Here is a 15,436-nt window from a genome sequence, read left to right on the forward strand (position 1 = left end):
TAAAAGTACCCGCCGGCCACCATACATGCGTGTAAAAGTGAAGTACGGCGTCCAGTGCTCGCAGTTTCACAGATTAACAACACATTTGATTGGTTTAAAATCCGCATGCCCACTACTCTAAAAACTAACAGGGGTCATTGTGATTTGTGGAGTTGTTGAAGCGCGCTATACAACTGAGCGCCTCATGGGACAATCCTCTAGATTAGCGGTTGACGCAGAGGATGGATTTCGTAGATAGCAACCTGATACTGTACCGTACTGGTCGGTATACAGGGACGGGATGATCTAGAATGGACGAATGAAATGCTTTAAATGTAACGTATTTCGATACTCTTCCTATTATCAAATGAGCCAGTCGTTATAAGGATAGAATGTGTGTAGTCCTAATCTTTAAATAGGCTAGATGAGCTATGACGGGAGAGCTAAATATGGACCATTCCTGTTTCGATTCCAAAATGAAGAGACCCAACGGAATGGTGGCAGATTTGGTGCGTTTACAACACGGTCTTGTGGGACGTTTGTGATGGAGCCGTTTAACTTTCCCTCTAAAACACGCAGATGTAAGAATGAGTGTAACGGTACTTTAATGGTTGGAAGTAACATCTAAACCTTTTGGATAAAATGAATGTATTGTCGGGTTCTGCTCGCTCACTAACACCAGATAATAATCTCAGGTATACACGCGTAGACTACATTTAGCTGGCATGCCAAGTGTGTGAATAGGAGGAACTTTAAAATATCTATCCCGCCATTGTGCCCTTGGGTAAGGGCACTTAACCTATAACCTGCCCCAGGGCCGCTGTCCTGCCACTGACCGACCGGTGCCTCTCTCAACGTGTGTGTTTCTTCACCTAGGAGGATTTGGAAAGGCAGAAGACAACTTTTACTTTTGAAGTTTCACCCAACAATGGACTACACGAGGTATATTCTACTCTGTTCTGTCGTCGTAGAACACCGCAGTTGAAAATGAGGAAAGCCGTTTAAAAGAAGCGGTTAAACGCTTCCCATGGCTTGCCAACGTTACTCTGTATGGCTGCCTGTTTGCCGGCGGAGACTTTGTTCATCAGATGATCGCACAAAGAGAAGAGATGGACTGGAAACACACCAGAAATGTTGCCATAGTGGCCATCAGCTTCCATGGAAACTTTAATTATTTCTGGTTGCGGGCTTTGGAAAGCCGTTTCCCGGGAAAATCTCCCGGAATGCTCTTCCGCAAACTGCTCCTGGACCAAAGTTTTGCATCACCCTTGGCAACGAGTGTCTTCTACACAGGTAACGTGCATTTTAATGTGGGAAGTTTAATTGAACTGTTTCTATTGTAGCCTACAACCATTTTCTAATGTGTCCTACATAGAATAACCTTATATAGAGAAACAGACCAATGCGTCATGTCCATTGGGTAATAGGCCAAGGTTAGGCTCCTCTCCTAAAGCCTAACCTTGGATGTGTGTATTTGTAAACGCTGAACGTGATGAACGGACAGTGCTCTAACGTGTACTCGTTCAGAAGGTCGTGTGCGAAATGCACGAGGTTTGCGTGATTGCGTGAAATGGGCACAAGTGTGACCTACAGTTTGTACTCTCTCGCCGTCTTCATCTGCAGGAGTGAGTTTCTTGGAGAATAAAGACGACGTCTTCGAGGACTGGAGAGAAAAGTTCCTCAACACGTACAAGGTAAGATGAAATCAGAACGAACCGGAACCGACCGAGAGGCCGGATGGCCGGCCCACGCATACAGGCAGAGAAGGAAAGTCACCTTCCGCCCGCCTGGTGTGAGCTCACCCCCGATTAACCCAGATTATGGCACCGCTTTTGCGCAGCAATGGGCAGGCGGCCAGGGATACGGCAATGTATGACTATTACTGCCAGTCGAGCCCAACTCTTCCAGGCCCAACAACCGTTGTAAAATAATACTGACATCTGGGGAGAACATATTCCCCCCATTTAAATCAAATGAACGGGCAGTGTAGAACGTTAGAGGGGTGCTGCTGGAAGAAGTCCCATTGATCTGAGTTGGTAGATCTATAGATCTGGACATATAGAGAGGGATGCTGCTGGAAGAAGTCCCATTGATCTGAGTTGGTAGATCTATAGATCTGGACATATAGAGAGGGATGCTGCTGGAAGAAGTCCCATTGATCTGAGTTGGTAGATCTATAGATCTGGACATATAGAGAGGGATGCTGCTGGAAGAAGTCCCATTGATCTGAGTTGGTAGATCTATAGATCTGGACATATAGAGAGGGATGCTGCTGGAAGAAGTCCCATTGATCTGAGTGGTAGATCTATAGATCTGGACATATAGAGAGGGATGCTGCTGGAAGAAGTCCCATTGATCTGAGTTGGTAGATCTATAGATCTGGACATATAGAGAGGGATGCTGCTGGAAGAAGTCCCATTGATCTGAGTGGTAGATCTATAGATCTGGACATATAGAGAGGGATGCTGCTGGAAGAAGTCCCATTGGAAGAAGTCCCATCTGAGTTGGTAGATCTATAGATCTGGACATATAGAGAGGGATGCTGCTGGAAGAAGTCCCATTGATCTGAGTTGGTAGATCTATAGATCTGGACATATAGAGAGGGATGCTGCTGGAAGAAGTCCCATTGATCTGAGTTGGTAGATCTATAGATCTGGACATATAGAGAGGGATGCTGCTGGAAGAAGTCCCATTGATCTGAGTTGGTAGATCTATAGATCTGGACATATAGAGAGGGATGCTGCTGGAAGAAGTCCCATTGATCTGAGTTGGTAGATCTATAGATCTGGACATATAGAGAGGGATGCTGCTGGAAGAAGTCCCATTGATCTGAGTTGGTAGATCTATAGATCTGGACATATAGAGAGGGATGCTGCTGGAAGAAGTCCCATTGGTCTGAGTTTACATTTACATTTACATTTAAGACGCATTTATCCAGACGCACTTATCCAGAGCGACTTACAAAGGCGAGCAGGCCAGAGGTGGATGAACGCAGTGCCCTTGTTTGGGTGTAGGGCCTGATCAGAGCCTGGAGTTGGTAGATCTATAGATCTGGACATATAGAGAGGGGTGCTGCTGGAAGAAGTCCCATTGATCTGAGTTGGTAGATCTATAGATCTGGACATATAGAGAGGGGTGCTGCTGGAAGAAGTCTCTGATTGTTTTATGAGTGGAAAATCAAGCTTTATTTAAATTGCTTTGTTGTCACAGTCTAGCAATCCACTTTATGAAGGAAATACAAACGGAGAGAGAAACTAGACAGACAGACAGACAGACAGACAGACAGACAGACAGACAGACAGACAGACAGACAGACAGACAGACAGACAGACAGACAGACAGACAGACAGACAGACAGACAGACAGACTGCAGACAGACAGACAGACAGACAGACAGACAGACAGACAGACAGACAGACAGACAGACAGACAGACAGACAGACAGAGAGACAGACAGACAGACTGCATGAGAGAGAGACAGACAGACTGCATGAGAGAGAGACAGACAGACTGCATGAGAGAGAGACAGACAGACTGCATGAGAGAGAGACAGACAGACAGCATGAGAGAGAGACAGACAGACAGACAGACAGACAGACAGACAGACAGACAGACAGACAGACAGACAGACAGACAGACAGACAGACAGACTGCATGAGAGAGAGACAGACAGACAGACAGACAGACAGACAGACAGACAGACAGACAGACAGACAGACAGACAGACAGACAGACAGACAGACAGACAGACAGACAGACAGACAGACAGACAGACAGACAGACAGACAGACAGACAGACAGACTGCATGAGAGACAGACAGACAGACAGACAGACAGACAGACAGACAGACAGACAGACAGACAGACAGACAGACAGACAGACTGACTGACCAGACTTGCTAGTCAGTTTATGATGTGAAGGATGTGTGCTAGAACGGAGCTCTTGGAATACTGTATGAGACTTGGCTTGCTAGTCAGTTTATGATGTGAAGGATGTGTGCTAGAACGGAGCTCTTGGAATACTGTATGAGACTTGGCTTGATTATTAACATGTATCTTGTCTCTTTTAATTTCAGACTGGACTCATGTACTGGCCTTTCATGCAGGTAAATGATAAGGATGCTATTGATAGACAGCTGTAAATATCCCAGTGTATTGATGATAAACTACATTGTGTGAAGACATAACATCATGCTCTGAAATGTCCCCACCAACTAATACACATGCAGTGGAATTTACTATAAACATCAGGTTGACCCTGTCAATATAGTAATGTCACACACACACACACACACACACACACACACACACACACACACACACACACACACACACACACACACACACACACACACACACACACACACACACACACACACACACACACACACACACACACACACACACACACAGTTCTATTTCAGTATGATGGTTTATTTACTGTTGGACAGAACCACCTTCTTCTGCGGAAGTGATGATCTGATGTCATAATAGGGTGCTGGAATTTTAATGTTTGTGCTGTTCTAATAACTAATGTCTGTGTTCTATTCATGTGCTGTTCTAATAACTAATGTTTGTGTTCTATTCATGTGCTGTTCTAATAACTAATGTCTGTGTTCTATTCATGTGCTGTTCTAATAACTAATGTCTGTGTTCTATTCATGTGCTGTTCTAATAACTAATGTCTGTGTTCTATTCATGTGCTGTTCTAATAACTAATGTCTGTGTTCTATTCATGTGCTGTTCTAATAACTAATGTCTGTGTTCTATTCATGTGCTGTTCTAATAACTAATGTCTGTGTTCTATTCATGTGCTGTTCTAATAACTAATGTCTGTGTTCTATTCATGTGCTGTTCTAATAACTAATGTCTGTGTTCTATTCATGTGCTGTTCTAATAACTAATGTCTGTGTTCTATTCATGTGCTGTTCTAATAACTAATGTCTGTGTTCTATTCATGTGCTGTTCTAATAACTAATGTCTGTTCTATTCATGTGCTGTTCTAATAACTAATGTCTGTGTTCTATTCATGTGCTGTTCTAATAACTAATGTCTGTGTTCTATTCATGTGCTGTTCTAATAACTAATGTCTGTGTTCTATTCATGTCTGTTCTAATAACTAATGTCTGTGTTCTATTCATGTGCTGTTCTAATAACTCATGTCTGTGTTCTATTCATGTGCTGTTCTAATAACTCATGTCTGTGTTCTATTCATGTGCTGTTCTAATAACTCATGTCTGTGTTCTATTCATGTGCTGTTCTAATAACTCATGTCTGTGTTCTATTCATGTGCTGTTCTAATAACTAATGTCTGTGTTCTATTCATGTGCTGTTCTAATAACTAATGTCTGTGTTCTATTCATGTGCTGTTCTAATAACTAATGTCTGTGTTCTATTCATGTGCTGTTCTAATAACTAATGTCTGTGTTCTATTCATGTGCTGTTCTAATAACTAATGTCTGTGTTCTATTCATGTGCTGTTCTAATAACTCATGTCTGTGTTCTATTCATGTGCTGTTCTAATAACTAATGTCTGTGTTCTATTCATGTGCTGTAATAACTAATGTCTGTGTTCTATTCATGCGCTGTAATAACTAATGTCTGTGTTCTATTTCTATTCATGCGCTGTAATAATTCATGTGCTGTTCTAATAACTAACTAATGTCTGTGTTCTATTCATGTTCTATTCATGCGCTGTAATAACTAATGTCTGTGTTCTATTCATGCGCTGTAATAACTAATGTCTGTGTTCTATTCATGTGCTGTAATAACTAATGTCTGTGTTCTATTCATGTGCTGTAATAACTAATGTCTGTGTTCTAGTCATGTGCTGTAATAACTAATGTCTGTGTTAATGTGCTGTAATAATGTCTGTGTTCTATTCATGTGCTGTAATAATAACTAATGTCTGTGTTCTATTCATGCGCTGTAATAACTAATGTCTGTGTTCTAGTCATTGCTGTAATAACTAATGTCTGTGTTCTATTCATGTGCTGTTCTAATAACTAATGTCTGTGTTCTATTCATGTGCTGTTTATGTCTGTGTTCTATGTGCTGTTCTAATAACTAATGGCTGTGTTCTATTCATGTGCTGTTCTAATAACTAATGTCTGTGTTCTATTCATGTGCTGTAATAACTAATGTCTGTGTTCTATTCATGTGCTGTTCTAATAACTAATGTCTGTGTTCTATTCATGTGCTGTAATAACTAATGTCTGTGTTCTATTCATGCGCTGTAATAACTAATGTCTGTGTTCTATTCATGTGCTGTAATAACTAATGTCTGTGTTCTATTCATGCGCTGTAATAACTAATGTCTGTGTTCTATTCATGCGCTGTAATAACTAATGTCTGTGTTCTATTCATGTGCTGTAATAACTAATGTCTGTGTTCTATTCATGCGCTGTAATAACTAATGTCTGTGTTCTAGTCATGTGCTGTAATAACTAATGTCTGTGTTCTAGTCATGTGCTGTAATAACTAATGTCTGTGTTCTAGTCATGTGCTGTAATAACTAATGTCTGTGTTCATGCTGAATGAATCCTCCCTATCTGTCACTATCTGTAGCTGCAATTTGTCAGTACGCCCAGACCTTTGTTTTGAGAATGAAAGATATCTCAGTTTCAAGGTCTCAGCTTAGAGAGAAGCATCCTCGTGAGGTGTTGGTCTGTCACATGTTATGAACCAGTATTGGTCTGTCATGTTATGAACCAGTATTGGTCTGTCACATGTTATGAACCAGTATTGGTCTGTCACATGTTATGAACCAGTATTGGTCTGTCATGTTATGAACCAGTATTGGTCTGTCACATGTTATGAACCAGTATTGGTCTGTCATGTTATGAACCAGTATTGGTCTGTCAGTCAGTGGTGCAGTGTGCTGTAATACAATACTGGTGTTCTTTTCTGAGGCACTTCAAACTGACACCTGTTTTTATTTCCCCCTTCCTCCCACCCTCTTCTACCCTCTTCACCCCTACCTCTGCTTCTCCCTCCCTCTTCTACCCTCGTCACCCCTACCTCTGCTTCTCCCTCCCTCTTCACCCTCTGCTTCTCCCTCCCTCTTCTTCTCCCTCTCTCTTCTACCCTCGTCACCCTCTCCCTCTGCTTCTCCCTCCCTCTTCACCCCCTCACTCTCCCTCCCTCTTCACCCCTACCTCTGCTTCTCCCTCCCTCTTCTACCCTCGTCACCCTCTCCCTCTGCTTCTCCCTCCCTCTTCACCCTCCTCCTCTCCCTCCCTCTTCACCCTCTCCCTCTGCTTCTCCCTCCCTCTTCACCCCCTCACTCTCCCTCCCTCTTCACCCCTACCTCTGCTTCTCCCTCCCTCCCTCTTCACCCCTTCCCTCTTCACCCCTACCTCTGCTTCTCCCTCCCTCTTCACCCCCTCCCTCTCCTTCCCCCTCCCCCACTCACCCTCCCTCCCCCACTCACCCTCCCCAGTTCCTAAACTTCATCCTGATGCCTCTGTACCTGAGGACAGTCTTCATGGGCTGCTGTGCGTTCCTGTGGGCCACCTTCCTGTGTTTCTCCCGGCAGAGTGGGGACGGTACGGCCAGCGTGGCCCTCGCCTTCGTCCTGTATCCCAAACAGAGGCTGCAGGCCGCCCGGGAGGCCCACCTCGCCCGCAAGAAACAGAAAGAAGAGGAGGAACAGCAGCAGAGCACTGGCAACTAAATTAATTGGTTCAATGAGATTCGATTCAATTCAGGGAACAGGAAACAGAAGAGGACCTGAGCACTGAGAACTGAACTGAATTGGTTCAATGAGATTCGATTCAATTCAGGAAACAGAAGAGGACCTGAGCACTGAGAACTGAACTGATTTGGTTCAATGAGATTCGATTCAATTCAGGAAACAGGAAACAGAAGAGGACCTGAGCACTGAGAACTGAACTGCTAAAATGTTATTTCAAATGAATTTCAACAAAACGTTGTTATATCTCCCTGTCTTCAAGGGCAACAAGACAAGGAACGAGGGCATGGTTAGAGGGTGAGACCACAACGTCATCATGTGAGGCCAGGGCAGGCTCTCACACCTTACAAAAAAACAAAAAAACACATAGTGAAAACTGAATCAGTTGGATTGAATATAATTTTATTGATATCCTCAGGGGCGAGGACGAGTGAATATAACTTTATTGCTATCCTCAGGGGCGAGGACGAGTGAATATAACTTTATTGATATCCTCAGGGGCAAGGACGAGTGAATATAACTTTATTGATATCCTCAGGGGCAAGGAGGAATCATCGTTGGAATACAGTTATATAATTTATGCCTACTGTACATATACAAATACATCCATCTATTACAATGCCAGCAACACATACAGTGGGCTTAATACCTCCACCTAATACTATACCAGCAACACGTACAGTGGGCTTAATACCTCCACCTAATACTATACCAGCAACACCTACAGTGGGCCTAATACCTCCACCTAATACTATACCAGCAACACCTACAGTGGGCTTAATATCTCCACCTAATACTATACCAGCAACACGTACAGTGGGCTTAATACCTCCACCTAATACTATACCAGCAACACCTACAGTGGGCTTAATACCTCCACCTAATACTATACCAGCAACACCTACAGTGGGCTTAATATCTCCACCTAATACTACACCAGCAACACGTACAGTGGGCTTAATACCTCCACCTAATACTATACCAGCAACACGTACAGTGGGCTTAATACCTCCACCTAATACTATGCCAGCAACACGTACAGTGGGCCTACATTACAGACGTTACATCACTGATTCAATTCAATACAACTTTATCAATCCCGTCAAGCCAGAAAACACAGTCGGACACGGAACACATTGCTTACAGACATTCAGACTGTACAGGTGTAGAAGTGCAATACATTACGTGAAACAGAACAAGTCACTCTGAGATACATGTAAGTTGCTTGTAAGACAAACATGTTGGGTGGATGAGAGGAGGTGTTAGATGTTGTGATTTGCAGGGATGTTTCTCCTCTAGGGAGAGGAGATGTTAGATGCTCCTCAGGGAGAGGAGGTGTTAGATGTTGTGATTTGCAGGGATGTTCCTCAGGGAGAGGTGTTAGATGTTGTGATTTGCAGGGATGTTCCTCAGGGAGAGGAGGTGTTAGATGTTGTGATTTGCAGGGAGAGGAGGTGTTAGATGTTGTGATTTACAGGGATGTTCCTCAGGGAGAGGAGGTGTTAGGGAGAGGAGGTGTTAGATGTTGTGATTTGCAGGGATGTTCCTCCTCTAGGGAGAGGAGATGTTAGATGTTGTGATTTGCAGGGATGTTCCTCCTCTAGGGAGAGGAGGTGTTAGATGTTGTGATTTGCAGGGATGTTCCCAGGGGAGAGGAGGTGTTAGATGTTGTGATTTGCAGGGATGTTCCTCCTCTAGGGAGAGGAGGTGTTAGATGTTGTGATTTTCAGGGAGAGGAGGTGTTAGATGTTGTGATTTGCAGGGAGAGGAGGTGTTAGATGTTGTGATTTGCAGGGAGAGGAGGTGTTAGATGTTGTGATTTGCAGGGAGAGGAGGTGTTAGATGTTGTGATTTGTAGAGAGGTTCTTCAGGGTGTGTATTTGATGTTCATGTATATATGTAAAATGTGTTTATTCTATGCTCTCAATTTCTGTCCCATCGGTTGTGCCTTCTGTTGGTAACAAGAGCCCTTCATGTTCTGCTCTAGATTTAGTTAGTTCTTACTCAGATAAACTGGGTGTGTTTTTGTGTGTGTGTGTGTGTGTGTGTATATATATTTATACATTACCAGTCAAAAGTTTGGACACACCTATTCATTCAAGGGTTTTTCTTTATTTTTACTATTTTCTACATTGTAGAATAATACTGTAGACATCAAAACTATGAAATAACACATATGGAATCATGTTGTAACCAAAAAAAGTGTTAAAGAAATCTAAATATATTTTAGATTTTAGATTCTTCAAAGTAGCTACCCTTTGCCTTGATGACAGCTTTGCACACTCTTGACATTCTCTCAACCAGCTTCACCCGGAATGCTTTTCCAACTGTCTTGAAGGAGTTCCCACATTTGCTGAGCACTTGTTGGCTTTCCTTCACTCTGCTGTCCAACTCATCCCAAACCACCTCAATTGGGTTGAGATTGGATGATTGTGGAGGCCAGGTCATCTGGTGCAGCACTCCATCACGCTCCTTCTTGGTCGAATAGCCCTTACACAGCCTGGAGGTGTGTTGGGTCATTGTCCTGTTGAAAAACAAAATTATAGTCCCACTAAGCGCAAACCAGATGGGATGGTGTATCGCTGCAGAATGCTGTGGTAGTGTGCCTTTAAATCACTGTCATTTCTCTTTGCTTATTTGAGCTGTTCTTGCCATAATATGGTGTTTTACCAAAAAGGGCTATCTTCTGTATACCACCCCTACCTTGTCACAACACAACTGATTGGCTCAAACGCATTAAGAAGGAAAGAAATTCCCCAAATTAACTTTTGACAAGGCACACCTGTTAATTGAAATGCATTCCAGGTGACTACCTCATAAAGCTGGTTGAGAGAATGCCAAATGTGTTCAAAGCTGTCAACAAGGCAAAGGGTGGCAACTTTGAAGAATCTGTTTAATTTGTTTAACACAACATTGGTTACTACATGATTCCATATGTGTTATTTCATTGTTTTTATGTCTTCACTATTATTCTACAATGTAAAAAAAAAAGTCTAAATTAAATCCGTAGAATGAGTAGTTGTGTCCCAACTGTTGACTGGTACTGTGTTGTAGAACTCATCTCCAGATTGACCATTGAAGGATAAAGTGCTACCCTGTCCGCTTATAATATATGTAATAATAATAATATAATATATGCCATTTAGCAGACGCTTTTATCCAAAGCGACTTACAGTCATGTGTGCATACATTCTACGTATGGGTGGTCCCGGGGATCGAACCCACTACCCTGGCGTTACAAGCGCCATGCTCTACCAACTGAGCTACAGAAGGACCACCCCAGAGTGAAGGCGGTTACTTGAATTGTTTATTTATTTTAACCTACCAGGTTGCCATCGACCCGGTGACCTTATAACGTACATATATCAATGAACAAGAGGTATACATACCATTAGGGCTGCAAAATATCCCAAATTCATAGGTTTTCCAGAAATACCCATTGGAGGATTCCCGGATTTCCTCCTTATTCCTTGCCAATTCCAGTTTTTGTTTTTCCAACCCTGGGAGTCTGGGAAATGTTCAGGAATTTCGCATCCCATCAAGGTAGGGAAGATCTGCGACATTCTTTACTTAAGTCAAACCTTACTGTGGAATTTTCCACAAATTCCCAGGTTTTCCACAAATCCCGGTTGAAATATTCCTGGAATCTGAAGGGTATAAGAAAGAAATCTGTGGAGACTGGGATTTACTCAGTTCCACCCTACTGTATAATCTACATAAGAGGTGTTAGTATGACACATATTGGACTCAACATTTGTGCCCTGTGTTTACTGTTACATAGACCAGTTGTGTCATGGCATTACATTGAATGAATAGATGGAGAAATAAAAATCCAAGCTCAAGTCATACCTCCTTTTCTTCGCCTCTTCAAGTAGAAGTTATCACGTTAGTAGAGGTACTTACTGTACAGACAGAGGTATATTAGCCTCAAACCTCACAGGCTAAGATCAGGATTCAAATGTTCATGCTTTGTCAGCTACGCGCCATTTAAAATCAATTTCTCAATGAGCTGACGAACGTAGCGTTGACCAGCATCTTGTTACTAAACAAAAAAAAAGAAATAAACATCCTCTCACTGTCGACTGAGTTTATTTTCAGCAAACGTAACATGTGTAAATATCTGTATGAACGTAACAAGATTCAACAACTGAGACGTAAACTGAACTGTAAAGGCCTCGGTGTAATGTTCATCCCTTCGACGATAAACGCGAATTCGTCCATGACCCCTGGTGAGACAAAACCGCGACTCGTCACTGAAGAGCACTTTTTGCCAGTCCTGTCTCATCCAGCGAAGGTGTGTTTGTGCCCATAGGCAACGTTGTTGCCAGTGAGGTCCTGCCTTACAACAGGCCTACAAGCCCTCAGTCCAGCCTCTCTCAGGCTATTGCAGACAGTCTGAGCACTGATGGAGGGATTGTGTGTTCCTGATGTAACTCGGGCAGTTGTTGCCATCCTGTACCTGTCCAGCAGGTGTGATGTTCAGATGTACCTATCCTGTGCAGGTGTTGTTACACATGGTCTGCCACTGCGAAGAAGATCAGCTGTCTCCCTGTAGCGCTGTCTTAGGCGTCTCACAGTACGAACAGTGCAATTTAGTGCCCTGGCCACATCTGCAGTCCTCATGCCTCCTTGCAGCATGCCTAAGGCACGTTCACACAGATGCGCAGGGACCCTGGGCATCTTTCTTTTGGTGTTATTCAGAGTCAGTAGAAAGGCCTCTTTAGTGTCCTAAGTTTTCATAACTGTGACCTTAATTACCGTCTGTAAGCTGTTAGTGTCTTAACGGCCGTTCCACAAGTGCATGTTTAGTCATTGTTTATGGTTCATTGAACAAGCATGGAAACAGTGCGTAAACCCTTCACAATTAAGATCTGTGAAGGTATTTGGATTTTTACGAATTATCTTTGAAAGACAGGGTTCTAAAAAGGGGGCATTTCTTTTTTTGCTGAGTTTATAACATGGTGTAGTAGTTAGCAGAGTGAAGGCTCATCATAACATGGTGTAGTAGTTAGCAGAGTGAAGGCTCACCATAACATGGTGTAGTAGTTAGCAGAGTGAAGGCTCACCATAACATGGTGTAGTAGTCGGCAGGGTGAAGGCTCATCATAACATGGTGTAGTAGTTAGCAGAGTGAAGGCTCATCATAACATGGTGTAGTAGTTAGCAGAGTGAAGGCTCACCATAACATGGTGTAGTAGTTAGCAGAGTGAAGGCTCACCATAACATGGTGTAGTAGTCGGCAGGGTGAAGGCTCATCATAACATGGTGTAGTAGTTAGCAGAGTGAAGGCTCATCATAACATGGTGTAGTAGTTAGCAGAGTGAAGGCTCATCATAACATGGTGTAGTAGTTAGCAGAGTGAAGGCTCACCATAACATGGTGTAGTAGTCGGCAGGGTGAAGGCTCATCATAACATGGTGTAGTAGTTAGCAGAGTGAAGGCTCATCATAACATGGTGTAGTAGTTAGCAGAGTGAAGGCTCATCATAACATGGTGTAGTAGTCGGCAGGGTGAAGGCTCATCATAACATGGTGTAGTAGTTAGCAGAGTGAAGGCTCATCATAACATGGTGTAGTAGTCGGCAGAGTGAAGGCTCATCATAACAATAACATGGTGTAGTAGTTAGCAGAGTGAAGGCTCATCATAACATGGTGTAGTAGTTAGCAGAGTGAAGGCTCATCATAACAATAACATGGTGTAGTAGTCGGCAGAGTGAAGGCTCATCATAACAATAACATGGTGTAGTAGTCGGCAGAGTGAAGGCTCATCATAACAATAACATGGTGTAGTAGTTAGCAGAGTGAAGGCTCACCATAACAATAACATGGTGTAGTAGTCGGCAGAGTGAAGGCTCATCATAACATGGTGTAGTAGTTAGCAGAGTGAAGGCTCACCATAACATGGTGTAGTAGTTAGCAGGGTGAAGGCTCATCATAACATGGTGTAGTAGTTAGCAGGGTGAAGGCTCATCATAACATGGTGTAGTAGTTAGCAGAGTGAAGGCTCATCATAACATGGTGTAGTAGTTAGCAGAGTGAAGGCTCATCATAACATGGTGTAGTAGTTAGCAGAGTGAAGGCTCACCATAACATGGTGTAGTAGTTAGCAGGGTGAAGGCTCATCATAACAATAACATGGTGTAGTAGTTGGCAGGGTGAAGGCTCATCATAACAATAACATGGTGTAGTAGTTAGCAGAGTGAAGGCTCATCATAACAATAACATGGTGTGTAGTAGTCATAACATGGTGTAGTAGTAGCAGAGTGAAGGCTCTCATAACATGGTGTAGTAGTTAGCAGAGTGAAGGCTCATCATAACATGGTGTAGTAGTTAGCAGAGTGAAGGCTCATCATAACATGGTGTAGTAGTTAGCAGAGTGAAGGCTCACCATAACATGGTGTAGTAGTTAGCAGGGTGAAGGCTCATCATAACAATAACATGGTGTAGTAGTTGGCAGGGTGAAGGCTCATCATAACAATAACATGGTGTAGTAGTTAGCAGAGTGAAGGCTCATCATAACAATAACATGGTGTAGTAGTTAGCAGAGTGAAGGCTCATCATAACAATAACATGGTGTAGTAGTCGGCAGAGTGAAGGCTCATCATAACATGGTGTAGTAGTTAGCAGAGTGAAGGCTCACCATAACATGGTGTAGTAGGTAGCAGAGTGAAGGCTCACCATAACATGGTGTAGTAGGTAGCAGAGTTCCTAAGACCAGGATTGGGGACCACTGGTGTAGCATGTTGGCTGGAGTACATCAGTGACTTTCACCTTCACTGGAGTACATCAGTGACTTTCACCTTCACTGGAGTACATCAGTGACTTTCACCTTCACTGGAGTTCATCAGTGACCTTCACCTTCACTGGAGTTCATCAGTGACCTTCACCTTCACTGGAGTTCATCAGTGACCTTCACCTTCGCTGAGATGTAAAGCCAACTGTCATGGAGAGACAGACTAATCTCTTACTCTGTTGGCGAAGACTGTTGGCGGTTGACTACGAGTGACGTGTGATGTTGCCCCATTAGGTCCAGCTCCGCTTGGCGTCAGCCTGGTCCCCAGATCTGGTTGAGATTTGGACTGCTCCTCCGTTGTCATTGTTGGCATGACAACTCCAGGAGTCATCGGCAGTAGAGCAGAAGCAGATTGGCCCGCAGGCTAGCTTGGGGTAGAACACAATGTACTCTGACAGCGGTGCCTCTGCCGTGACCTGGATAGATCACACAGTCAGGGTGCTGCGCAGTAGGAAGAGGTCAAAGGGCGATGAATGAAGTGGACAGCAGAGCCATATATTTAGAAAAGCTCAGCCAGCTTTTAAAGAACTCTTTGAACATTGTTCTAAATTCTAGACATTCAGTTTCAGGGTAGCCTAGTGGTTAGAGCGTTGGACTAGTAACCGAAAGGTTGCAAGTTCAAATCCCCGAGCTGACAAGGTACAAAATCTGTCGTTCTGCCCCTGAACAGGCAGTTAACCCACTGTTCCTAGGCAGTCATTGAAAATAAGAATTTGTTCTTAACTGACTTGCCTAGTAAAATAAAGGTTATAAAAAATGTTAAAAATAGATTCAGACCTGGGGGGGTCTCTATATAGGTCTCTAATATAGCATCGTGTTTAAATATTCCCTGTGGGGAAATGTTAATGGGGAACCAACATGGCCGCCTTTAGAATATTGTGGTGTCGTGTAAATGCTACGTCAACGTCCCAACTCTAAATGTCTCTGATGGTCACTAATGGGAGTCTCGTTACAGTGTGTTCCCAGTCCTCA

General features: G+C 43.3%; 1 protein-coding gene across 1 annotated transcript; it reads left to right on the forward strand.

The window, feature by feature from the left end:
• Positions 1 to 410: 410 nt before the first annotated feature.
• Positions 411 to 9,171, forward strand: LOC124020310 (mpv17-like protein). The gene is made up of 5 exons (XM_046335662.1): positions 411 to 488; positions 951 to 1,272; positions 1,603 to 1,673; positions 4,056 to 4,085; positions 7,421 to 9,171. Exons 1-5 carry the CDS (start codon positions 411 to 413, stop codon positions 7,652 to 7,654), a joined length of 735 nt encoding a protein of 244 aa, XP_046191618.1. The 3' UTR covers positions 7,655 to 9,171.
• Positions 9,172 to 15,436: the final 6,265 nt, after the last annotated feature.

The sequence above is a fragment of the Oncorhynchus gorbuscha genome, unplaced genomic scaffold (genome assembly GCF_021184085.1).
Source record: "Oncorhynchus gorbuscha isolate QuinsamMale2020 ecotype Even-year unplaced genomic scaffold, OgorEven_v1.0 Un_scaffold_807, whole genome shotgun sequence".
In the NCBI taxonomy this organism is placed as follows: Eukaryota; Metazoa; Chordata; class Actinopteri; order Salmoniformes; family Salmonidae; genus Oncorhynchus; species Oncorhynchus gorbuscha.